The sequence below is a fragment of the Engystomops pustulosus genome, chromosome 11 (assembly GCF_040894005.1).
Source record: "Engystomops pustulosus chromosome 11, aEngPut4.maternal, whole genome shotgun sequence".
NCBI lineage: Eukaryota > Metazoa > Chordata > Amphibia > Anura > Leptodactylidae > Engystomops > Engystomops pustulosus.
Genome location: NC_092421.1, coordinates 1,730,753 through 1,756,927, shown reverse-complemented (window position 1 = coordinate 1,756,927; position 26,175 = coordinate 1,730,753). Strand labels below are relative to the sequence as shown.

Below are 26,175 nucleotides of genomic sequence, written 5' to 3'. Positions count from 1 at the left end.
GTGTTCTTAGATAGTTCTGCATAGTGAAGGGTTAAAAACATGAATATTAGTTTATATTATCCCTTCTCAAAATGTAGTAACATATAAAGTGAATATTTCCATTATCTGTGAGGTGCAGCAGCTCCTGTGTGCAGCAAACTCTCCCTGTAGCCTGATGGCTAAGAATCTGGAGGGGGGGACACTACAGGCGGCTGTATCTCTGGCTCTGTGACACATAGAACATCACTACTTTTTATATGATAGAAGAAAGTCTCCTCTTTTATATGAATCTAAATCTGTGTTTCTAAGTCTCAGGAAAACGGAGATATTAACTGTTAAACTGCCGTTGGAAGTGATTTTTATGTATAACAATCGCACCTGAAATTCTCACTTTAAACCTGAATATCTCCGGATCCCTGGCACCTAGAAACACAATTCAAGATGCATTTGAAAGAAGAGATTCTCCCCGCTCATGGGGCCCTGGGAAATTGCCCACTTTACCTACACATAGCACCGGCCCTGAACGTCTGAAACATGTTGCCTGCTTATAGGAGACACAGTAACATGTATTTCTAACTGTTATGAATACAGACCAGAGTTTTACGTTAGAGATCTAAGATTTCCACTGCTGGATTCACCTGAATAAATTACTAAGTGTGATGGAAACACAATGGGGCACATTTCTATATGTGTAATATAAAGTCAGAGTGAAAAACAAACAGACTACAAGGGGTTAAGGAGACACAAGCTCCGCCCATTGATTCTTTACAAGCAGAGAAAATCTTTCTTCCTGGAGAATCAGTAAGTGCGGATGAGCCGAGAGACGAGAGGTAAGTGCACTGTGTGCAGAATAGAGTGATACTATACTGTATATAGATATAAGATAATGTATTACACAGGATCATCCAGATATCCTCCTGCACAGAACATTTATTATGTCAAATGCCTGTAGTCTCTGTCCCAGATCCCCAGTTACTGGCCACCTCCGAGATGATTCCCACGAACAGGACCCCCTACCCTCACCTGCCAGCACACTGCAGGACCCCCTACCCTCACCTGCCAGCACACTGCAGGACCCCGCACCTATCACCCACCAGCACACTGCAGGACCCCCCACCTATCACTCACCAGCACACTGCAGGACCCCTCACCTATCACTCACCAGCACACTGCAGGACCCCCCACCTATCACTCACCAGCACACTGCAGGACCCCCCACCTATCACTCACTAGCACACTGCAGGACTCCCTACCTATCACTCACTAGCACACTGCAGGACCCCCCACCTATCACCCACCAGCACACTGCAGGACCCCGTACCTATCACTCACCAGCACACTGCAGCACCCCCCACCTATCACTCACCAGCACACTGCAGGACCCCCCACCTATCACCCACCAGCACACTGCAGGACCCCCTACCCTCACCTGCCAGCACACTGCAGGACCCCCTACCTATCACTCACCAGCACACTGCAGGACCCCCTACCTATCACTCACCAGCACACTGCAGGACCCCCTACCTATCACTCACCAGCACACTGCAGGACCCCCTACCTATCACTCACCAGCACACTGCAGGACCCCCTACCTATCACTCACCAGCACATTGCAGGACCCCCTACCTATCACTCACCAGCACACTGCAGGACCCTCCACCTATCACTCACCAGCACACTGCAGGACCCCCTACCTATCACCCACCAGCACACTGCAGGATCCCCCACCTATCACCCACCAGCACACTGCAGGACCCCCCACCTATCACTCACCAGCACACTGCAGGACCCCCCACCTATCACTCACCAGCACACTGCAGGACCCCCCACCTATCACTCACCAGCACACTCCAGGACCCCCTACCTATCACTCACCAGCACACTGCAGGACCCTCCACCTATCACTCACCAGCACACTGCAGGACCCCCCACCTATCACTCACCAGCACACTGCAGGACCCCCCACCTATCACTCACCAGCACACTGCAGGACCCCCCACCTATCACTCACCAGCACACTCCAGGACCCCCTACCTATCACTCACCAGCACACTGCAGGACCCTCCACCTATCACTCACCAGCACACTGCAGGACCCCCTACCTATCACCCACCAGCACACTGCAGGACCCCCTACCTATCACTCACCAGCACACTGCAGGACCCCCTACCTATCACTCACCAGCACACTGCAGGACCCCCCACCTATAACTCACCAGCACACTGCAGGACTCCCTACCTATCACTCACTAGCACACTGCAGGACCCCCCACCTATCACCCACCAGCACACTGCAGGATCCCCTACCTATCACCCACCAGCACACTGCAGGACCCCCCACCTATCACTCACCAGCACACTGCAGGACTCCCTACCTATCACTCACTAGCACACTGCAGGACCCCCCACCTATCACTCACCAGCACACTGCAGGATCCCCTACCTATCACCCACCAGCACACTGCAGGACCCCGCACCTATCACTCACCAGCACACCGCAGGACCCCCACCTATCACTCACCAGCACACTGCAGGACCCCCTACATATCACCCACCAGCACACTGCAGGACCCCCTACATATCACCCACCAGCACACTGCAGCACCCCCCACCTATCACTCACCAGCACACTGCAGGACCCCCTACCTATCACTCACCAGCACACTGCAGGACCCCGTACCTATCACTCACCAGCACACTGCAGGACCCCCCACCTATCACTCACCAGCACACTGCAGGGCCCCCTACCTATCACTCACCAGCACACTGCAGGACCCCGTACCTATCACTCACCAGCACACTGCAGGACCCCCCACCTATCACTCACCAGCACACTGCAGGACCCCCTACCTATCACTCACCAGCACACTGCAGGACCCCGTACCTATCACTCACCAGCACACTGCAGGACCCCCCGCCTATCACTCACCAGCACACTGCAGGACCCCCCACCTATCACTCACCAGCACACTGCAGGACTCCCTACCTATCACTCACTAGCACACTGCAGGACCCCCCACCTATCACTCACCAGCACACTGCAGGACCCCCCACCTATCACTCACCAGCACACTGCAGGACCCCGTACCTATCACTCACCAGCACACTGCAGGACCCCCCACCTATCACTCACCCGCACACTGCAGGACCCCCCACCTATCACTCACCCGCACACTGCAGGACCCCCCCTACCTATCACTCACCAGCACACTGCAGGACCCCCTACCTATCACTCACCAGCACACTGCAGGACTCCCTACCTATCACTCACCAGCACACTGCAGGACCCCCTACCTATCACTCACCAGCACACTGCAGGACCCCCTACCTATCACTCACCAGCACACTGCAGGACCCCCTACCTATCACTCACCAGCACACTGCAGGACCCCCCACCTATCACTCACCAGCACACTGCAGGACTCCCTACCTATCACTCACCAGCACACTGCAGGACTCCCTACCTATCACTCACCAGCACACTGCAGGACTCCCTACCTATCACTCACTAGCACACTGCAGGACCCCCCACCTATCACTCACCAGCACACTGCAGGACCCCCCACCTATCACTCACCAGCACACTGCAGGACCCCCCGCCTATCACTCACCAGCACACTGCAGGACCCCCCACCTATCACTCACCAGCACACTGCAGGACCCCGTACCTATCACTCACCAGCACACCGCAGGACCCCCCACCTATCACTCACCAGCACACTGCAGGACCCCCTACCTATCACTCACCAGCACACTGCAGGACCCCTACCTATCACTCACCAGCACACTGCAGGATCCCCCCACCTATCACTCACCCGCACACTGCAGGACCCCCCACCTATCACTCACCAGCACACTGCAGGACCCCGTACCTATCACTCACCAGCACACTGCAGGACCCCCCACCTATCACTCACCAGCACACTGCAGGACCCCGTACCTATCACTCACCAGCACACTGCAGGATCCCCCCACCTATCACTCACCCGCACACTGCAGGACCCCGTACCTATCACTCACCAGCACACTGCAGGACCCCCCACCTATCACTCACCAGCACACTGCAGGACCCCCCACCTATCACTCACATCTTCACCCTTCATTGTGTGCAGCTATAACTTTATGATCTCGTGTGTCACGTCTGTGATTGGGGCGGCGGCTGGTCCTGTAATATGTTGCACTTCGCAGTATTTTGTATTATTTGCACCATATTTACAAATATCTTGTTACATGAACATTCTGCTGAGTGTCTGGTGTTTGTTCCTCTTCCTGTACTTATTGTTTGTGTATATTCTAGTAGATTATGTGCAATAAAGTGATTCCTAGACAGGTCTGAGCTCCTGCAGTGATCCCTACTGCTGGCTGGATACAGATACAGTGCAATAAAATCAGAATAAATGTTATTCATCTACTGACAGAAGCAGAGCATACACCTCACTGAGCCGAGGTCTCACCTCTCCCGGCACTGTCCGGGGCGTGGTGCTGGTGCGGCCCTTTGACTGTAATAATATATTTTTCTAGTACAGGTACAGAACATATTTCCAAATTTCTATTTAAGCAAAAATACATTAAAATCAAAGTTCAAATAAGCAAAAAGAGTTTTCACATTAACGAGTTACATAATGGCAATGCAGAATTTTAAATTCATTAGTATATTCTCAACCAATCAGTAGGGCACATCAGTAAAAATTCAGTTCTCCTTGTGGTCAGTCCTAAAGGTTTTTACTTTCGTTCCCCTCTTTCTCTTACTGTCTCAGCTCGTCATGCGCGGCCGCCTGCTTCATTACTCTCATGGAGCGACGAGGGGTCCGACTTTGGCAAATACTAGCCACTCTGACCCCTCGTTTTGGTGATCTTTAGGAGTCTCATCACTGAGACCCCACTGATCAGCAAGTGAGGTCCCATCCTGTGAATAGGGCCGGACTTTGATTTCCCGGAAAACCCCTTTAAGCAAAATATTTCAACTGAACCAATCAAACTCTTTCTTGTGCAGTTTTCGTTCAGGTCCGATTTTTTTTTATCTAATCAGAGATTTTTTGTGTTTTATTTGAAAGAACCTCCAAATGGAGCGCGCCAAACAAAAGAGGGTTGTTTTATATATGATATAAATATATCATACAGAATATTCTAAGTATTTTGACCCTTCTCTATGGGACCATGGTTATTTAAAAAAAACTATTAATTGCAACAATATGTCTCGTTTAATTTCTTGTCTAAATCTGCCCCCCCTCCAATCAGCTTAACCCCTTCCAGTCCGAAAAATATAAGATCTTTAGGGTTCTTGTTGTGTTTTTTTTTAGGGTGCACTGAACGGCTTTGTGTATTCAGTCCTTTCTTTACGTTGCAAATGTCTTCCGATGTCGTGGTTTTTTATATATTTTCCTGTTCGGCCACACGGGCAGCTGGTGGTATACACCGTATATCACTGAGCTAATATGCTGTTTAATTGTAAATTACCCACTAAAGTTTTTACTACCCCTTTATCCCTCCAACACCGATGACTACAGAGAAGAAGTCAATGGGGAATCCATTTGAATATCTTTCTATATTACGGGGCTAGAGGTAACCATATAGTTAATATTAGGGACTTTTTTAAATACTGAAGTTGTTTTTTTGTCACCCGCATACATAACTGCTTTGTTTGCTTTACAATAAACACAGTGACGACACAAAAATTCCCAGCTCTGTGTTCCAGGAAGTGAGTGTTTAATTACAGTACAGAAGGGGAGAGGTAAGAGAACTCATATACCAAGCATGCGGCAGAATCTCCTATTACACACCCTGGGGCTCATTTACTTGTAGTCCCCTTGTAGTTCACACAAAGTGCATTGTCCGTGTATAATGCATTGTGCGCGGAGTCACTAAGATCCTGCACCCGATATCCTGCATGTGTCGCTTCCCCGCTCAGGTCCCCGGAGTTCACCTTCTTCTTCCTGGTGCATGTAAGTGCATTGTCCGTGTATAATGTGCTGTGCGGGGAGTCACTAAGATCCTGCCCTCGATATCCTGCATGTGTCACTTCCCCACTCAGGTCCCCGGAGTTCACCTTCTTCTTCCTGGTGCATGTAAGTGCATTGTCCGTGTATAATGCGCTGTGCGGGGAGTCACTAAGATCCTGCGCCCGATATCCTGCATGTGTTGCTTCCCCACTCAGGTCCCCGGAGTTCACCTTCTTCTTCCTGGTGCATCTAAGTGCATTGTCCGTGTATAATGCGCTGTGCGGGGAGTCACTAAGATCGTGCGCCCGATATCCTGCATGTGTCGCTTCCCCGCTCAGGTCCCCGGAGTTCACCTTCTTCTTCCTGGTGCATGTAAGTGCATTGTCCGTGTATAATGTGCTGTGCGGGGAGTCACTAAGATCCTGCCCTCGATATCCTGCATGTGTCGCTTCCCCACTCAGGTCCCCGGAGTTCACCTTCTTCTTCCTGGTGCATGTAAGTGCATTGTCCGTGTATAATGCGCTGTGCGGGGAGTCACTAAGATCCTGCGCCCGATATCCTGCATGTGTTGCTTCCCCACTCAGGTCCCCGGAGTTCACCTTCTTCTTCCTGGTGCATCTAAGTGCATTGTCCGTGTATAATGCGCTGTGCGGGGAGTCACTAAGATCGTGCGCCCGATATCCTGCATGTGTCGCTTCCCCGCTCAGGTCCCTGGAGTTCATCTTCTTCTTCCCGGTGCATGTAAGTGCATTGTCTGTGTATAATGCGCTGTGCGGGGAGTCACTAAGATCGTGCGCCCGATATCCTGCATGTGTCGCTTCCCCGCTCAGGTCCCTGGAGTTCATCTTCTTCTTCCTGGTGCATGTAAGTGCATTGTCCATGTATAATGTGCTGTGCGGGGAGTCACTAAGATCATGCCCTGATATCCTGCATGTGTCGCTTCCCCGATCAGGTCCCCGGAGTTCACCTTCTTCTTCCTGGTGCATGTAAGTGCATTGTCCGTGTATAATGTGCTGTGCGGGGAGTCACTAAGATCGTGCACCCGATATCCTGCATGTGTCGCTTCCCCGCTCAGGTCCCCGGAGTCCACCTTCTTCTTCCTGGTGCATGTAAGTGCATTGTCCGTGTATAATGTGCTGTGCAGGGAGTCACTAAGATCGTGCACCCGATATCCTGCATGTGTCGCTTCCCCTCTCAGGTCCCTGGAGTTCACCTTCTTCTTCCTGGTGCATGTAAGTGCATTGCCCGTGTATAATGTGCTGTGCGGGGAGTCACTAAGATCGTGCACCCGATATCCTGCATGTGTCGCTTCCCCGCTCAGGTCCCCGGAGTTCACCTTCTTCTTCCTGGTGTATGTAAGTGCATTGTCCGTGTATAATGCGCTGTGCAGGGAGTCACTAAGATCCTGCCCTCGATATCCTGCATGTGTCGCTTCCCCACTCAGGTCCCCGGAGTTCACCTTCTTCTTCCTGGTGCATGTAAGTGCATTGTCCGTGTATAATGCGCTGTGCGGGGAGTCACTAAGATCCTGCCCCCGATATCCTGCATGTGTCGCTTCCCCACTCAGGTCCCCGGAGTTCACCTTCTTCTTCCTGGTGCATGTAAGTGCATTGTCCGTGTATAATGTGCTGTGCGGGGAGTCACTAAGATCGTGCTCCCGATATCCTGGATGTGTCGCTTCCCCGCTCAGGTGTCTGGAGTTCACCTTCTTCTTCCTGGTGCATGTAAGTGCGCTGTCCATGTATAATGCGCTGTGCGCGGAGTCACTAAGATCCTGCACCCGATATCCTGCATGTGTCACTTCCCCACTCAGGTCCCTGGAGTTCACCTTCTTCTTCCTGGTGCATGTGAGTGCATTGTCCGTGTATAATGCGCTGTGCGGGGAGTCACTAAGATCCTGCGTCCTATATCCTGCATGTGTCACTTCCCCGCTCAGGTCCCCGGAGTTCACCTTCTTCTTCCTGGTGCATGTAAGTGCATTGTCAGTGTATAATGCGCTGTGCGGGGAGTCACTAAGATCGTGCGCCCGATATCCTGCATGTGTCGCTTCCCCGCTCAGGTCACCGGAGTTCACCTTCTTCTTCCCGGTGCAAGTAAGTGCATTGTCCGTGTATAATGTGCTGTGCGGGGAGTCACTAAGATCGTGTGCCCGTTATCCTGAATGTGTCACTTCCCCACTCAGGTCCCTGGAGTTCACCGTCTTCTTCCTGGTGCATGTAAGTGCATTGTCCGTGTATAATGCGCTGTGCGGGGAGTCACTTAGATCCTGCGCCCGATATCCTGCATGTGTCACTTCCCTGCTCAGGTCCCTGGAGTTCACCTTCTTTTTCCTGGTGCATGTAAGTGCATTGTCCGTGTATAATGCGCTGTGCGGGGAGTCACGAAGATCGTGCGTCCGATATCCTGCATTTGTCGCTTCCCCGCTCAGGTCCATGGAGTTCACCTTCTTCTTCTTGGTGCATGTAAGTGCATTGTCCGTATATAATGCGCTGTGCGGGGAGTCACTAAGATCCTGCGTCTGATATCCTGCATGTGTCGCTTCCCCGCTCAGGTCCCCGGAGTTCACCTTCTTCTTCCTGGTGCATGTAAGTGCATTGTCCGTGTATAATGTGCTGTGCGGGGAGTTACTAAGATCCTGCACCTGATATCCTGCATGTGTCGCTTCCCCGCTCAGGTCCCTGGAGTTCACCTTCTTCTTCCTGGTCCATATAATTGCATTGTCCGTGTATAATGCGCTGTGCGGGGAGTCACTAAGATCCTGCACCCAATATCCTGCATGTGTCGCTTCCCCGCTCAGGTCCCTGGAGTTCACCTTCTTCTTCCTGGTCCATATAATTGCATTGTCCGTGTATAATGCGCTGTGCGGGGAGTCACTAAGATCCTGCGTCCGATATCCTGCATGTGTCGCTTCCCCGCTCAGGTCCCCGGAGTTCACCTTCTTCTTCCTGGTGCATGTAAGGGCATTGTCCGTGTATAATGCGCTGTGCGGGGAGTCACTAAGATCCTGCTCCCGATGTCCTGCATTTGTCGCTTCCCCGCTCAGGTCCCCGGAGTTCACCTTCTTCTTCCTGGTGCATGTAAGGGCATTGTCCGTGTATAATGCGCTGTGCGGGGAGTCACTAAGATCCTGCTCCCGATGTCCTGCATTTGTCGCTTCCCCGCTCAGGTCCCCGGAGTTCACCTTCTTCTTCCTGGTGCATGTAAGTGCATTGCCTGTGTATAATGCGCTATGCGGGGAGTCACTAAGATCCTGCGCCCGATATCCTGCATGTGACGCTTCCCCGCTCAGGTTCCCGGAGTTCACCTTCTTCTTCCTGGTGCATGTAAGTGCATTGTCCGTGTATAATGCGCTGTGCGGGGAGTCACTAAGATCCTGCACCTGATATCCTGCATGTGTCACTTCCCCGCTCAGGTCCCCGGTGTTCACCTTCTTCTTCCTGGTGCATGTAAGTGCATTGTCTGTGTATAATGTGCTGTGCGGGGAGTCACTAAGATCCTGCACCTGATATCCTGCATGTGTCGCTTCCCCGCTCAGGTTCCCGGAGTTCACCTTCTTCTTCCTGGTGCATGTAAGTGCATTGTCCGTGTATAATGCGTTGTGCGGGGAGTCACTAAGATCGTGTGCCCGATATCCTGCATGTGTCGCTCCCCGCTCAGGTCCCCGGAGTTCACCTTCTTCTTCCTGGTGCATGTAAGTGCATTGTCCATGTATAATGTGCTGTGCGGGGAGTCACTAAGATCCTGCACCTGATATCCTGCATGTGCCGCTTCCCCACTCAGGTCCCCGGAGTTCACCTTGTTCCTCCTGGTGCATGTAAGTGCATTGTCCGTGTATAATGCGCTGTGCGGGGAGTCACTAAGATCCTGCGCCCGATATCCTGAATGTGTCGCTTCCCCACTCAGGTCCCCGGAGTTCTCCTTCTTCTTCCTGGTGCATGTAAGTGCACTGTCCGTGTATAATACGCTGTGCGGGGAGTCACTAAGATCCTGCGCCCGATATCCTGCATGTGTCGCTTCCCCGCTCAGGTCCCCGGAGTTCACCTTCTTCTTCCTGGTGCATGTAAGTGCATTGTCCGTGTATAATGCGCTGTGCGGGGAGTCACTAAGATTGTGCACCCAATATCCTGCATGTGTCGCTTCCCCGCTCAGGTCCCCGGAGTTCACCTTCTTCTTCCTGGTGCATGTAAGTGCATTGTCCGTGCATAATGCGGTGTGCGGGGAGTCACTAAGATCCTGCGCCCGATATCCTGCATGTGTCGCTTCCCCGCTCAGGTCCCCGGAGTTCACCTTCTTCTTCCTGGTGCATGTAAGTGCATTGTCCGTGCATAATGCGGTGTGCGGGGAGTCACTAAGATCCTGCGCCCGATATCCTGCATGTGTCGCTTCCCCACTCAGGTCCCCGGAGTTCACCTTCTTCTTCCTGGTGCATGTAAGTGCAGTGTCCGTGTATAATGCGCTGTGCGGGGAGTCAATAAGATCCTGCACCCGATATCCTGCATGTGTCTCTTCCCCGCTCAGGTCCCTGGAGTTCACCTTCTTCTTCCTGGTGCATGTAAGTGCATTGTCCGTGCATAATGTGCTGTGCAGGGAGTCACTAAGATCGTGCACCCGATATCCTGCATGTGTCGCTTCCCCTCTCAGGTCCCTGGAGTTCACCTTCTTCTTCCTGGTGCATGTAAGTGCATTGTCCGTGTATAATGCGCTGTGCAGGGAGTCACTAAGATCCTGCCCTCGATATCCTGCATGTGTCGCTTCCCCACTCAGGTCCCCGGAGTTCACCTTCTTCTTCCTGGTGCATGTAAGTGCATTGTCCGTGTATAATGCGCTGTGCGGGGAGTCACTAAGATCCTGCCCCCGATATCCTGCATGTGTCGCTTCCCCACTCAGGTCCCCGGAGTTCACCTTCTTCTTCCTGGTGCATGTAAGTGCATTGTCCGTGTATAATGTGCTGTGCGGGGAGTCACTAAGATCGTGCTCCCGATATCCTGCATGTGTGGCTTCCCCGCTCAGGTCCCTGGAGTTCACCTTCTTCTTCCTGGTGCATGTAAGTGCATTGTCCGTGTATAATGTGCTGTGCGGGGAGTCACTAAGATCGTGCTCCCGATATCCTGCATGTGTGGCTTCCCCGCTCAGGTCCCCGGAGTTCACCTTCTTCTTCCTGGTGCATGTAAGTGCATTGTCCGTGTATAAAGCGCTGTGCGGGGAGTCACTAAGATCGTGCTCCCGATATCCTGCATGTGTGGCTTCCCCGCTCAGGTCCCTGGAGTTCACCTTCTTCTTCCTGGTGCATGTAAGTGCATTGTCCATGTATAATGCGCTGTGCGCGGAGTCACTAAGATCCTGCACCCGATATCCTGCATGTGTCACTTCCCCACTCAGGTCCCTGGAGTTCACCTTCCTCTTCCTGGTGCATGTGAGTGCATTGTCCGTGTATAATGCGCTGTGCGGGGAGTCACTAAGATCCTGCGTCCTATATCCTGCATGTGTCACTTCCCCGCTCAGGTCCCCGGAGTTCACCTTCTTCTTCCTGGTGCATGTAAGTGCATTGTCAGTGTATAATGCGCTGTGCGGGGAGTCACTAAGATCGTGCGCCCGATATCCTGCATGTGTCGCTTCCCCGCTCAGGTCCCCGGAGTTCACCTTCTTCTTCCCGGTGCAAGTAAGTGCATTGTCCGTGTATAATGTGCTGTGCGGGTAGTCACTAAGATCGTGTGCCCGTTATCCTGAATGTGTCACTTCCCCACTCAGGTCCCTGGAGTTCACCGTCTTCTTCCTGGTGCATGTAAGTGCATTGTCCGTGTATAATGCGCTGTGCGGGGAGTCACTTAGATCCTGCGCCCGATATCCTGCATGTGTCACTTCCCTGCTCAGGTCCCTGGAGTTCACCTTCTTTTTCCTGGTGCATGTAAGTGCATTGTCCGTGTATAATGCGCTGTGCGGGGAGTCACGAAGATCGTGCGTCCGATATCCTGCATTTGTCGCTTCCCCGCTCAGGTCCCTGGAGTTTACCTTCTTCTTCTTGGTGCATGTAAGTGCATTGTCCGTATATAATGCGCTGTGCGGGGAGTCACTAAGATCCTGCGTCCGATATCCTGCATGTGTCGCTTCCCCGCTCAGGTCCCCAGAGTTCACCTTCTTCTTCCTGGTGCATGTAAGTGCATTGTCCGTGTATAATGTGCTGTGCGGGGAGTCACTAAGATCCTGCACCCAATATCCTGCATGTGTCACTTCCCCACTCAGGTCCCTGGAGTTCACCTTCTTCTTCCTGGTGCATGTAAGTGCATTGTCCGTGTATAATACGCTGTGCGGGGAGTCACTAAGATCCTGCGCCCGATATCCTGAATGTGTCGCTTCCCCACTCAGGTCCCCGGAGTTCTCCTTCTTCTTCCTGGTGCATGTAAGTGCACTGTCCGTGTATAATACGCTGTGCGGGGAGTCACTAAGATCCTGCGCCCGATATCCTGCATGTGTCGCTTCCCCGCTCAGGTCCCCGGAGTTCACCTTCTTCTTCCTGGTGCATGTAAGTGCATTGTCCGTGTATAATGCGCTGTGCGGGGAGTCACTAAGATTGTGCACCCAATATCCTGCATGTGTCGCTTCCCCGCTCAGGTCCCCGGAGTTCACCTTCTTCTTCCTGGTGCATGTAAGTGCATTGTCCGTGCATAATGCGGTGTGCGGGGAGTCACTAAGATCCTGCGCCCGATATCCTGCATGTGTCGCTTCCCCGCTCAGGTCCCCGGAGTTCACCTTCTTCTTCCTGGTGCATGTAAGTGCATTGTCCGTGCATAATGCGGTGTGCGGGGAGTCACTAAGATCCTGCGCCCGATATCCTGCATGTGTCGCTTCCCCGCTCAGGTCCCCGGAGTTCACCTTCTTCTTCCTGGTGCATGTAAGTGCATTGTCTGTGTATAATGCGGTGTGCGGGGAGTCACTAAGATTGTGCGCCCGATATCCTGCATGTGTCGCTTCCCCACTCAGGTCCCCGGAGTTCACCTTCTTCTTCCTGGTGCATGTAAGTGCATTGTCTGTGTATAATGCGCTGTGCGGGGAGTCACTAAGATCGTGCGCCTGATATCCTGCATGTGTCGCTTCCCCGCTCAGGTCCCCGGAGTTCACCTTCTTCTTCCTGGTGCATGTAAGTGCACTGTCCGTGTATAATGCGCTGTGCGGGGAGTCAATAAGATCCTGCACCCGATATCCTGCATGTGTCGCTTCCCCGCTCAGGTCCCCGGAGCAAAAGTGCGATCTGCGGACCCTTAGTAAATAAGCCGCATAGTGACAGATAGAAAACCTGATATTGAAAGTTAAATCATTCATCAAAACTGACTGTTCCTTAGGCAATTCCTCTATATCTGGAAATTGTTAGAGTTGTTCCCCTTGGGGTTACTGCGTTGCCACCAACCCCCGTGCAGAGTAGAGAGCCTTTTCTCTGGGCTTAAAATAATTGGGTCAGACTTGATGTCAACTATGAAGGAGAATCTATTGGAGGCAACACTGTATCTAAGAACAAATTCACAGACTAAACAAATATTATTCAGCACATTTGCACATATCCGGCCAGTGACAGGTTCCTATAGAGCTCTAATAACTGAATGTCACCCTCTTTAAGCTAAAAAATTGTTTCCCTTACATCCATATAAATTACCTTTTATCTTATATTACCCTGCATCAGAGGGGGCGTGGCCTGCTCCTCCAGCTCCTCCCATCTAATCCCTCCCATGCCTTATGCCTCCTTACTGGTCACAGTTCATGTCATGTGACCAGAGTGACATAATCTCAGGTCCTTTAGCCTCTTAATAATATCAAACTGTACCCCATGCATGTATCTGACCACATGAAATCCCATACATGGTGTACAGTTTGCTATTATTAGAAGGCTGAAGGACCTGTGATGATGTCACCGGTCACATGTCATAGAGCTTTATGTGTCTGTAGTTGACACATAAACAGCAGACTGTTCATAAGTACAAGGAGGCAGAGCAGTGATTTGAAATGACCCAGAGCTGTCAGTCAGAATAATGGGGCGTGGCTGACTGCCAGCCTGAGAGAGAGATGAGTCACAGATACCAGAGATGAGTCATAAAAGCTGATTTGCGTATCAGAAAAACGTCTGTAATTAAGGTACAGGGCCCCACTGGCAACAGAAAAATTAGCGCAGAGGCAGAAGGCAGAGACAGTTTGATAAGATCCAAATGATCTGTGAGCCCCTCCCCTTCCTTACTGACCCGACTGATGACTCATATAATTCATGTCCTATTGTAGGAGACTCTAGTTCACACTCTGACAGTCATCACCTCTAGTGGTTAGGTAAGTAGCACTCGTAGCAAAAGCAGTTGTGCAGAGTCTTGTTGCAGGATTGGCTCACGTTCTATGGGAGGCAAAGGCAGGGGTGAACCTAAACACTCTGCTGCCTGAGGCAAACTATAGAACAGCGCCCCCTCAGCCCCATACAGGAGTAATATATTAGGTTATTTTTTTTAGTAAATGGGTACTCCATGCAGGGTCTCACACCCATGCTGACATTTGGGGTGAAGAAACACTATTTTTAAGTGTCAGGTCCTGCTTTGTAGCAGATAACTGTGCCACTGATGCCGCCCCTCATCTTACTGCAGGTGGTGCTGCCTGAGGCAAGAGGCTCAACTTGCCTCATGGCTGGTGCACCCCTGGGCAAAGGTAAGTACAGGTAAGTACACAGCTGTATGAGAATACAAAACATAAAGAATTCTGCTAGAATTACAAGAATAAACCTCTTACTTACATGTAAATTCTGGATTCTGCTTTTTTTTCTCCTCGGTGAAAGCAATGAATGTAAACACTGTAAAGAGTGAAAATGGCAAAGTCTCGTGTGAGACCGCCGAGGGAACGGTCGTCCATATTAATATTAACCAGCGCTCTGTCCTGGACTGCCTGCTGGATACCCTGCGCTTCTTCCAAGATGTGAAGAAAAGTGGGGGAAATACAAGCCCCTCCCCCTCGTCTAGTTCTGCAAGAAACCTCGGATTTGGGGTAGGTTTTTTTTCTATTCATATTATCTATTTTATATATATGTATATAATTTGTATATAGTGACATCTGCCTGGAGGAACAGGTCTATATAGTACTTCATACTAGATTAACATAAGATTTAGGGCTATAAAACTACCGTGTTGATCCAAAGGAAAGGGAAAAAGTCTTTGTCAGCTGCAGTTTAGCAAGAATTGCCAAGTAAATTGTACTTATTCCCTCATCCCTAGTGAATTACCTAAAATTTATATACACTAAACTTAATTTCTTTGACCAAGCCATAAGCTTCCACAAATCCCTCTGCAATGTTGCACTATCCTCCTCTGTAATGTTTTCCTCCTCGGTAATGTTATCCTCCTCTGTAATATTGTACTATCCTCCTCTGTAATATTGTACTATCCTCCTCTGTAATATTGTACTATCCTCCTCTGTAATATTGTACTATTCTCCTCTGAAATATTGTACTATCCTCCTCTGTAAAATTGTACTATCCTACTCTGTAATATTATACTATCCTTCTCTGTAGTGTTGTCCTCCTCTGTATTGTTGTACTATCCTCCTCTGTATTGTTGTACTATCCTCCTCTGTAATGTTGTCCTCCTCTGTATTGTTGTACTTTGCTTCTCCGTAATGTTATCCTCCTTCATAATGTTATCCTCCTCTCTAATATCGTACTATCCACCTCTGTAATGTTATCCTCCTCTGTAATATTGTACTATCCACCTCTGTAATGTTATCCTCCTCTGTAATATTGTACTATCCACCTCTGTAATGTTGTTCTCCTCTGTAACGCTGTAGATCTTTTATTAAAATATAAAGTATAAAATGTATGTAGTATAGTATGAAATGCTGTGCTATCCTCCTTTGTAATGTTATACTATTCTCCTCTGTAATGCTGTACCATCCTCCTCTGCAATGTTATCCTCCTCTGTAATGTTCTACTATTCTCCTCTGTAATGCTGTACCGTCCTCCTCTGTAATGTTATCCTCCTCTGTAATGTTCTACTACTCTCCTCTGTAATGCTGTACCGTCCTCCTCTGTAATGCTGTATTATCCTCCTCTGTAATGTTATCCTCCTCTGTAATGTTCTACTATTCTCCTCTGTAATGCTGTACCATCCTCCTCTGTAATGTTATCCTCATCTGTAATATTGTATTATCCTCCTCTGTAATGTTATACTATTCTCATCTGTATTGCTGCACTATCCTCCTCTGTAATGTTATCCTCCTCTGTAATATTGTACTATCCTCCTCAGTAATGTTATCCTCCCCTGTACTGCTGTACTGTCCTCCTCTGTAATGTTATCCTCCTCTGTAATGTTGTACTATTCTCCTCTGTAATGATGTACTATCCTCCTCTGTAATGTTATGCTCCTCTGTAATATTGTACTATCCTCCTCTGTAATGCTGTACCGCCCTACTCTGTAATGTTATCCTCCTATGTAATGCTGTAGTATCCTCCTCTGTAATGCTGTACTATCCTCCTCTGTAATGTTATTCTCCACTGTAATGCTGTACTATCCTCCTCTGTAATGTTATTCTCCACTGTAATGCTGTACTATCCTCCTCTGTAATGTTATTCTCCACTGTAATGCTGTACTATCCTCCTCTGTAATGTTATCCTCCTCTGCAATGTTGTACTATGCTTCTCCGTAATGTTGTACTATCCTCCTCTGTAATGTTGTACTATCCTCCTCTGTAATGTTATCCTCCTCTGTAATGTTGTACTATTCGCCTCTGTAATGTTGTACTATCCTCCTCTGTAATGTTGTACTATCCTCCTCTGTAATATTGCACTATCCTCCTCTGTAATGTTGCACTATCCTCATCTGTAATGTTGTACTATCCACCTCTGTAATGTTATCCTCCTCTGTAATGTTGTACTATACTCCTCTGTAATGTTATCCTCCTCTGTAATATTGTACTATCCTCCTCTGTAAAATTTTACTATCCTCCTCTGTAATGTTGTACTATTCTCCTCTGTAATGTTGTACTATTCTCCTCTGTAATGCTGTACCATCCTCCTCTGTAATGTTGTACTATCCTCCTCTGTAATGTTGTACTATTCTCCTATGTAATGCTGCACCATCCTCCTCTGTAATGTTATCCTCATCTGTAATATTGTACTATCCTCCTCTGTAATGTTATACTATTCTCATCTGTAATGCTGCACTATCCTCCTCTGTAATGTTATCCTCCTCTGTAATATTGTACTAACCTCCTCAGTAATGTTATCCTCCCCTGTAATGCTGTACCGTCCTCCTCTGTAATGTTATCCTCCTCTGTAATGTTGTACTATTCTCCTCTGTAATGATGTACTATCCTCCTCTGTAATGTTATCCTCCTCTGTAATATTGTACTATCCTCCTCTGTAATGCAGTACCGCTCTACTCTGTATTGTTATCCTCCTATGTAATGCTGTACTATCCTCCTCTGTAATGCTGTACTATCCTCCTCTGTAATGTTATTCTCCACTGTAATGCTGTACTATCCTCCTCTGTAATGTTATCCTCCTCTGCAATGTTGTACTATGCTTCTCCGTAATGTTGTACTATCCTCCTCTGTAATGTTGTACTAACCTCCTCTGTAATGTTATCCTCCTCTGTAATGTTGTAATATTCGCCTCTGTAATGTTGTACTATCCTCCTCTGTAATGTTGTACTATCCTCCTCTGTAATGTTGTACTATTCTCCTCTGTAATGTTATCCTCCTCTGTAATATTGTACTATCCTCCTCTGTAATATTGTACTATCCTCCTCTGTAAAATTGTACTATTCTCCTCTGTAATGATATCCTCCTTTGTAATGTTAGTGGCTAGAGTGATTGATAAAGTGACCTAAAGACTTTTGACCTCAGAAGTCCCTGATTGGAATCGATGAGTCTATCTATCAGTTATTACAAGTCACTGTTATTATTAGCTCACATTTGGTCCTGTTTGCTGGGACCTCTATATTACATATAACATGTTCCCTCCCTTTGCAGGCTGCCTACATGTCCTTGGGCTTTTTCTCTGCCATGTTGGCTGTTCTTATAAACGTTGTACAAGTGGGAATGATCATCTGCTATTCATCACTTCACTTCTGGGTCGGCTTTCCAGTAAGTCTCGCTAGATTATCCGCTTCCCTGACAATAGATTTATAATCATTGGTTGCTGATAATTATGTTCCAGCCGCAAATCAATCAAAAATGATGTTTGCACATAAATTTGCGAAGATTATACGCCAAGAGGCTACATATAAAGCTAATGATAAATCCCCCCCCCCCCCCCCACAGTCTTTATGGATGAGTAGTTAAAAAGGTTTCCCACAGAACCAGTTAGGTCTTATCCACAGGATAGGGACAAACTTGCTGATTCGCAGATCACTAGAATGAGGGGTCCCATGCACCCTAGTCCGACCCCTCGCCACTCCCCGAGACCAGCATAGCAGCAGGACGCGCATGTCCAGGCTTCCCCATTCATCTCTATGGAGACCCCCACGATCAGCAAGTTAGTCGGTAATAATCAAAAATAAAACCTTATATACTTGCCTTGGTCTGGAGCAATGAAGCCACTACAGCGCAGCACCAGGTATGACGCATGCACCAGGTATGATGCATGTACCAGGTATGACGCATGCACCAGGTATGACGCCTGCACCAGGTATGATGCATGTACCAGGTATGACACATGCACCAGGTATGACACATGCACCAGGTATGACGCATGCACTAGTATTATGTATGCACCAGATATGACGCATGCACCAGGTATGACGCATGCACCAGGTATGACGCCTGCACCAGGTATGATGCATTACCAGGTATGACACATGCACCAGGTATGACGCATGCACTAGTATTATGTATGCACCAGATATGACGCATGTACCAGGTATGACGCATGTACCAGGTATGACGTATGCACCAGGTATGACGTATGCACCAGGTATGACGCATGTACCAGGTATGACGTATGCACCAGGTATGATGCATGTACCAGGTATGACGCATGTACCAGGTATGACGCATGCACCAGGTATAACGCATGTACCAGGTATGACGCATGTACCAAGTATGACGTATGCACCAGGTATGACGCATGTACCAGGTATGACGCATGTACCAGGTATGACGCATGTACCAGGTATGACGCATGCACCAGGTATGACGTATGCGCCAGGTATGACGCATGTACCAGGTATGACGCATATACCAGGTATGACGCATGCACCAGGTATGACGCATGTACCAGGTATGACGCATGTACCAGGTATGACGTATGCACCAGGTATGACGCATGTACCAGGTATGACGCATGTACCAGGTATGACGCATGCACCAGGTATGACGCATGCACCAGGTATGACGCATGTACCAGGTATGACGCATGCACCAGGTATGACGCATGTACCAGGTATGACGTATGCACCAGGTATGACGCATGCACCAGGTATGATGCATGTACCAGGTATGACGCATGCACCAGGTATGACGCATGCACCAGGTATGACGCATGTGCGCTAATACAATTGTGTACTACTCCAAAATCATTGACTCACTAGCAGATGCAAGGAGCACCAGACATGAATCTTATGCGCCCTGTTGGACTCTTCTCTTGGCAAAATATTTTATTGTTAATTTTGGGACATTAAACCACAAATCCACAGGGACCTGTAGTTGGTTTTGTTTCCCAAATTTCTGTCCCTCCCATAGAGATGTGCATTGCAGCCTGTACAGTGTGTGTCTATGGAGGCTGCAGGAGCTCACATCTCATCTCCCTGTGTTACACAGCTCTGAGAAGGGAGGATTAACCCCTTCACTTTCAGCAGATGTGCCACAGCAATGTAGAAGTAACATTGTAACTAAGGGGCACATTGCAGTCTGTTTCTTTACAAGCTATGGCCCCTTCCATACAATTACAGCTGCGTGCTGGAGGCATGAGCTCCCCTCACCCCTCCCCTCTCCATAGTGACACGAGGTGCTCAGCCGCACGTATGCTCTATCTTTTTCCCATCGATGGTACAGTGACAATGGAGACTGATATCAGGCCACAATATTCGGCTGGATATCGGCCCCCACAATATTCATATGAAAGGGGTGCACCCCCCCCCCCCATGCACACACACGAACACACAATATCAAAAAACATCTGAAATGACAGCTGCACATTAAAGGGTATAAGGACTTTTTATGACTGGCAAGTCAAAAAATTCTCCCCAGTGTCCCAGATCTACTATGTGGATGCGACGTCCTAGTAAGTGCGGAGCAATCTCCCCCGGGCACATCTGCTCCACAAAACCTTTCACCCGAATGGCGTCAGACGTCATGCGGGCCCCTTCATCTCGCCTTCGGGCATGTGAAAACCCGCCAATGCTGTGACATCTGAAAGGAAGACAGAGAACAGCCAGGAACCGGAAAACCACCTGTAAAGAAAAATAACTTGAGGGCAAGGGTCGGTGGGCGACTTCACACCGCTCGGTCCTGAGGGCAGAAGGAAAGAGGCCCCGCCACGTGACCCCAATGCTTTTAAACCACAGGGCGGGCCCCAATAAGCCCGCCCAATCCAGCCCCTTTTTGGGACCGCCCAAAGAAGGGGCCAATCGCCTTTTAAGCCGCTTTCTGCACCAGAAATCCCCTACAGTCCCCAGTCCCTTCTCTATGCGATTCGGGGCTAAATAAGATTTCAGCTCTGGTTCTTATGGTAAATACGTGGGGCGGGATTAATGCCCCTGCCCTTTTCTTTCTTAACCCTGATCATCCAAAGTGGCTTGTGGGTCGGGAAAATATTCTGAGCCGGCAAAGCTGGGGAGATTAATGTGTTATCTGACAGACAACTGGCCGAGGATACGAAGTAAATCTCCCCCATTGTTTGGTTTTTGTTTTGTTACCTTTCCGGTGATTTTGTATCCAGGGCTCCACCAAACCTTCCATCAGTAGAGATACATTATTTACACTGCTTCAGGTTTCACTCTTATTTAACCTCATTTTTATTTCTTCATAGTTCCTTGTATCTGGAGCGCTGCATCTTGTGGCTTACAAGTATCCAAAAACATTCTGGGTAAGTGCCGGCCATTCTCTTCAAGCCAGGGTGGTAAATGTGGCGGTTATATAGGAGGCGGAGCCTCCACCGCGTATCGGTCAGGATATTACCAGTAACTACCTTGTCTCTTGTCATCTTCCCCCATAGAAAGTCCTCGTCTTCATCTCCGTTTTACTCAACCTTAGCGTGTCCATTGCGGGGATCGTCTTGACAGCTGATGACCTTCAATGGTACGACTGGAATCACGATAATCAAATCTGCGACAAACTTCGTTATGGACGTAACGATTACTATGGACCCACCAGGTCCTCCGGATTCTACTATGAGAGTGACTACGATCTGACGTCCTGCAGAGATCAGATCCAGAGATACCAGGTGATCGCTGAGTTTCTACACCGTGACTTCACTGTAACACACTCCCCGAGAAATATTTTCCCAAAATGTAAAATTAGCATAAAATATACATTTAAAATAGATTTTTTTTTACTTTTATGTTACTGACATTTTGTGTAGTGTTGTACAGACACAATGGAGACAAATAATCATAAACCAAACGGTATATCATGGAGCCAACACACTCAAAAAGATAAGTTTCGAACCAACAAGAAAAGGCAAGTGTGTATAGGCAAAAGAATCAAAAACTTTATTATAATATACCAAATACAAAAAAGTCCCACACATAAAAAGTGTCTAAATACACATATTTACAAAAACATAGTGGATCCGAGCCGATAACAAAGATCCACATACAGCCACAGGTACGTGCAAAGCACACAAATATACAATTTCCTTACACAAAATACTGTCAACAATTCAGATGTATATGCCAAAGTTTAGTCCCGCAGCACATATCAATAATAAGCATCCAAGGTAAATCCAACACTATAGTAGTGATACTTGATTCCCAACAATGCCGGCGCCGATGCGCCACAATCCGATCGCGTGCGCCAAAATCCCGGGGCAATTCAAGGGAAATCGGCACAAATCGGAAATATTCGGGTAACACGTCGGGAAAACGCAAATCGGGGCCTTAGTAAATGACCCCCCATGTGACGGGCAGCTGATCCGTTATCATTTTACAAACAAATTTGGGAAGATATTTCAATGAATAAATGAATTTGTAGTAAACATTCGGCCGCAGATCGGACTGTTTGGTTTCCATGTGTATCAGGACCTTTTCAGGTCATCTCACCACACGTGTTACAGTGATCCAAGTCTCTCCCAGTATATTAGGGAGCACTCACACCACCAGCCGGACTAACGTCTACATTCTGCGGATTGACCCAATTTGTCCTTATTATTTTGCAGCTCTGAGATGTCCCAGTTTTTGATGACATTGGGTTAATCTTATCATTTATGTTACTTTTCTATAAATTTGTGGCGTTTATTTACAATTCATGTGTTTTCTTCAGAGTTTAAAAACCGGCCTGAAAATTGTGACCTTACTGATAGTGGTCTGGGGTCTCTGTCTCTCCATCCTCAGTCTGGGCTTTGGAGTAAAGTCATGTTGTTCTTCTTGCAAAATCGAGGTAAGTGACACAATATCTTTTCAATCTCTTTTATGACTTGTTATAGCAGATGTCACCATCACAATATGGAGGCGCAGTGATACAACACCTGATCTCTAGCTGATATTTAGAATAACATATTCTTTGCAGGTATTCAGTGATGCTAAAAAATGCTGCATAGTAAGAATTATTTCACAAGATCTACATCCCATCAATATTTGTTGTGACCGCACTTTGTCTTCTCCCAGGTACAGGAGAAGACAGTTTTTAAAAGAGCTCAGCAGGGAGGTTGTTCCAGACATCTTAGAGAACTAGTCTTGGATGATGTAGCAGGGAGGTTGTTCCAGACATCTTGGAGCACTCACAATGGATGATCTGGCAGGGAGGTTGTTCCAGACATCTTAGAGCACTAACCTTGGATGATGTAGCAGGGAGGTTGTTGCAGACATCTAGAAGAATTCACCATAAGTGATGTGGCAGGGAGGTTTTTCCAGACATCTGGGACCACTCACCATAGATGATACGGCAGGGAGGTTGTTCCAGACATCTTGGAGCACTCACCATGGATGATCTGGCAGGGAGGTTGTTCCAGACATCTTAGAGCACTAACCAGCGATGATGTGGCAGGGAGGTTGTTGCAGACATCTAGGAGCACCCACCATGATTGATGGGGCAGGTAGGTTGTTAACTACTTCTTTATGCTGAAACTAGTTTTTTGGGACAATGGCTTGATGTTTGGGACACAATTGATTTAGTTTTCCTTTCCTTTATGGGGCTTTTATTTCTCTTAGTCATGTTACTAGTGTTAGCCCCGGAAAGTCTATTTATATGTGGATCTGTAGAGGCCACTCATGTATCAGCACATCTCATGACACTGACATCTATATTTTACAGAAAAATGACAAAGAAGACGACGCTTTGATAAAACCCGAACTTTGTGATGACATCATCATCGCCTAACGACAAAAAAAATTCAGGGATTTTATTTTTTTCAGCTTGAATCAATAATCACTTAATACAAATAATCTACTTATTGATGAATGATTGCTAAATAATTCATGACTATAATAACCTAAATCGCCTCTTCACACTAAATAATAACCTTTATGTTGATTAAAGTTTTTTTCACATGTTTAACAATAAACTTTATAGACACCAGCCCATTTGTATTTACACATAGGACAATACAAAAAAACACAGAAATGCAAATTAAAAAAAAATAGTGCTTAAAGGGGTTGTCCAGCCTTTCAAACAAACAATATATCCGGCAGGGGGGGTGAAATAAAAGAACCTTGAGCTGACCCGCGTTGTCGCTCTTGTTGCCCCTCAGTGACGTTGTTTGTCCACTGCCTCGCGCCTCCTACAGCATTGAATCTAAAACTGCATCAGGCAAGCGGAAGTATTCGGTAGGGATCGCCTGCCTTTGAGAGAAGGTAAGTATAAGCTTTTATGGGATTTTTTCTTCACAACCGGATAAGGACCAAAAGCCACAGCCATCCTTTTTGGGCAAACATTGGAGAGGTGGACTATCTATACCACGTTCCAAATTGTTGCATTCTACCGATGCAAATGGTATTCATCTCTGATTTCCCTAATTGGTCAATGCAAATGACAGTCAGTACAATCAGTCATCACCCATTAGAGCAGAAATCGAATCTTAATGAACAAACCTCCCAATGTTAACAGGATATTCTCCAAAATTTAAAAAAAACTCCAAATGCTCAGCTCCAAATTATTCTACGCAGCAGAGTTTCCAAACATTTCATAGGTCGTAAAGAACTGAAATGAGTCATTTGTTGAATTTGCAGCATTAGGAGGAAATCAAAAGCGATTTCAATCCAAAACACACAGACAGGCCTATTACATGAACTTCTTGTGATATCACCTGCACAATTCCTGCACCCATTGAACTTGGCAGTTGTGTTTCTGTTTATGGCCTCGCACCCTCATAGATCCAAAGCTTCTCTATAGGGTTGAGGTCAGAGGAAGATTCTCTCCTTGTATGCCCATAGCAGCTGATGACACAGAGGTATCTGTGCAGCATGAGATGGAGCACTGTCCTGCATGAGATGGAGCACTGTCCTGCATGAGATGGAGCATTGTCCTGCATGAGATGGAGCATTGTCCTGCATGAGATGGAGCATTGTCCTGCATGAGATGGAGCATTGTCCTGCATGAGATGGTGCATTGTCCTGCATGAGATGGTGCATTGTCCTGCATGAGATGGAGCATTGTCCTGCATGAGATGGAGCACTGTCCTACATGAGATGGTGCATTGTCCTGCATGAGATGGAGCATTGTCCTGCATGAGATGGTGCATTGTCCTGCATGAGATGGAGCATTGTCCTGCATGAGATGGTGCATTGTCCTGCATGAGATGATACATTGTCCTTCATGAGATGGAGCATTGTCCTGCATGAGATGGAGCATTGTCCTGCATGAGATGGTGCATTGTCCTGCATGAGATGATACATTGTCCTTCATGAGATGGAGCATTGTCCTGCATGAGATGGAGCACTGTCCTGCATGAGATGGAGCATTGTCCTGCATGAGATGGTGCACTGTCCTGCATGAGATGATACATTGTCCTGCATGAGATGGAGCATTGTCCTGCATGAGATGGAGCATTGTCCTGCATGAGATGGAGCATTGTCCTGCATGAGATGGTGCACTGTCCTGCATGAGATGGAGCATTGTCCTGCATGAGATGGTGCACTGTCCTGCATGAGATGGTGCATTGTCCTGCATGAGATGGTGTATTATCCTGCATGAGATGGTGCATTGTCCTGCATGAGATGATACATTGTCCTTCATGAGATGGAGCATTGTCCTGCATGAGATGGAGCATTGTCCTGCATGAGATGGTGCATTGTCCTGCATGAGATGATACATTGTCCTTCATGAGATGGAGCATTGTCCTGCATGAGATGGAGCACTGTCCTGCATGAGATGGAGCATTGTCCTGCATGAGATGAAGCACTATCCTGCATGAGATGGAGCATTGTCCTGCATGAGATGGAGCATTGTCCTGCATGAGATGGAGCATTGTCCTGCATGAGATGGAGCATTGTCCTGCATGAGATGGTGCACTGTCCTGCATGAGATGGAGCATTGTCCTGCATGAGATGGTGCACTGTCCTGCATAAGATGGAGCATTGTCCTGCATGAGATGGTGCACTGTCCTGCATGAGATGATACATTGTCCTGCATGAGATGGAGCATTGTCCTGCATGAGATGGAGCATTGTCCTGCATGAGATGGAGCATTGTCCTGCATGAGATGGTGCATTGTCCTGCATGAGATGGTGCATTGTCCTGCATGAGATGGAGCATTGTCCTGCATGAGATGGAGCACTGTCCTACATGAGATGGTGCATTGTCCTGCATGAGATGGAGCATTGTCCTGCATGAGATGGTGCATTGTCCTGCATGAGATGGAGCATTGTCCTGCATGAGATGGTGCATTGTCCTGCATGAGATGATACATTGTCCTTCATGAGATGGAGCATTGTCCTGCATGAGATGGAGCATTGTCCTGCATGAGATGGTGCATTGTCCTGCATGAGATGATACATTGTCCTTCATGAGATGGAGCATTGTCCTGCATGAGATGGAGCACTGTCCTGCATGAGATGGAGCATTGTCCTGCATGAGATGGTGCACTGTCCTGCATGAGATGATACATTGTCCTGCATGAGATGGAGCATTGTCCTGCATGAGATGGAGCAT

At 48.1% G+C, this 26,175-nt stretch overlaps 1 protein-coding gene across 1 annotated transcript; it reads left to right on the top strand.

The window, feature by feature from the left end:
* The first annotated feature begins 767 nt into the window (after positions 1 to 767).
* On the top strand, positions 768 to 23,605 carry TMEM176B (transmembrane protein 176B). The gene is made up of 8 exons (XM_072130731.1): positions 768 to 809; positions 14,530 to 14,600; positions 14,718 to 14,923; positions 17,903 to 18,016; positions 20,901 to 20,957; positions 21,087 to 21,314; positions 22,352 to 22,468; positions 23,342 to 23,605. The coding sequence occupies exons 3-8, from the start codon at positions 14,720 to 14,722 to the stop codon at positions 23,405 to 23,407; spliced, it is 786 nt and encodes a 261-aa protein (XP_071986832.1). The 5' UTR covers positions 768 to 809; positions 14,530 to 14,600; positions 14,718 to 14,719; the 3' UTR covers positions 23,408 to 23,605.
* The last annotated feature ends 2,570 nt before the right edge of the window (positions 23,606 to 26,175 follow it).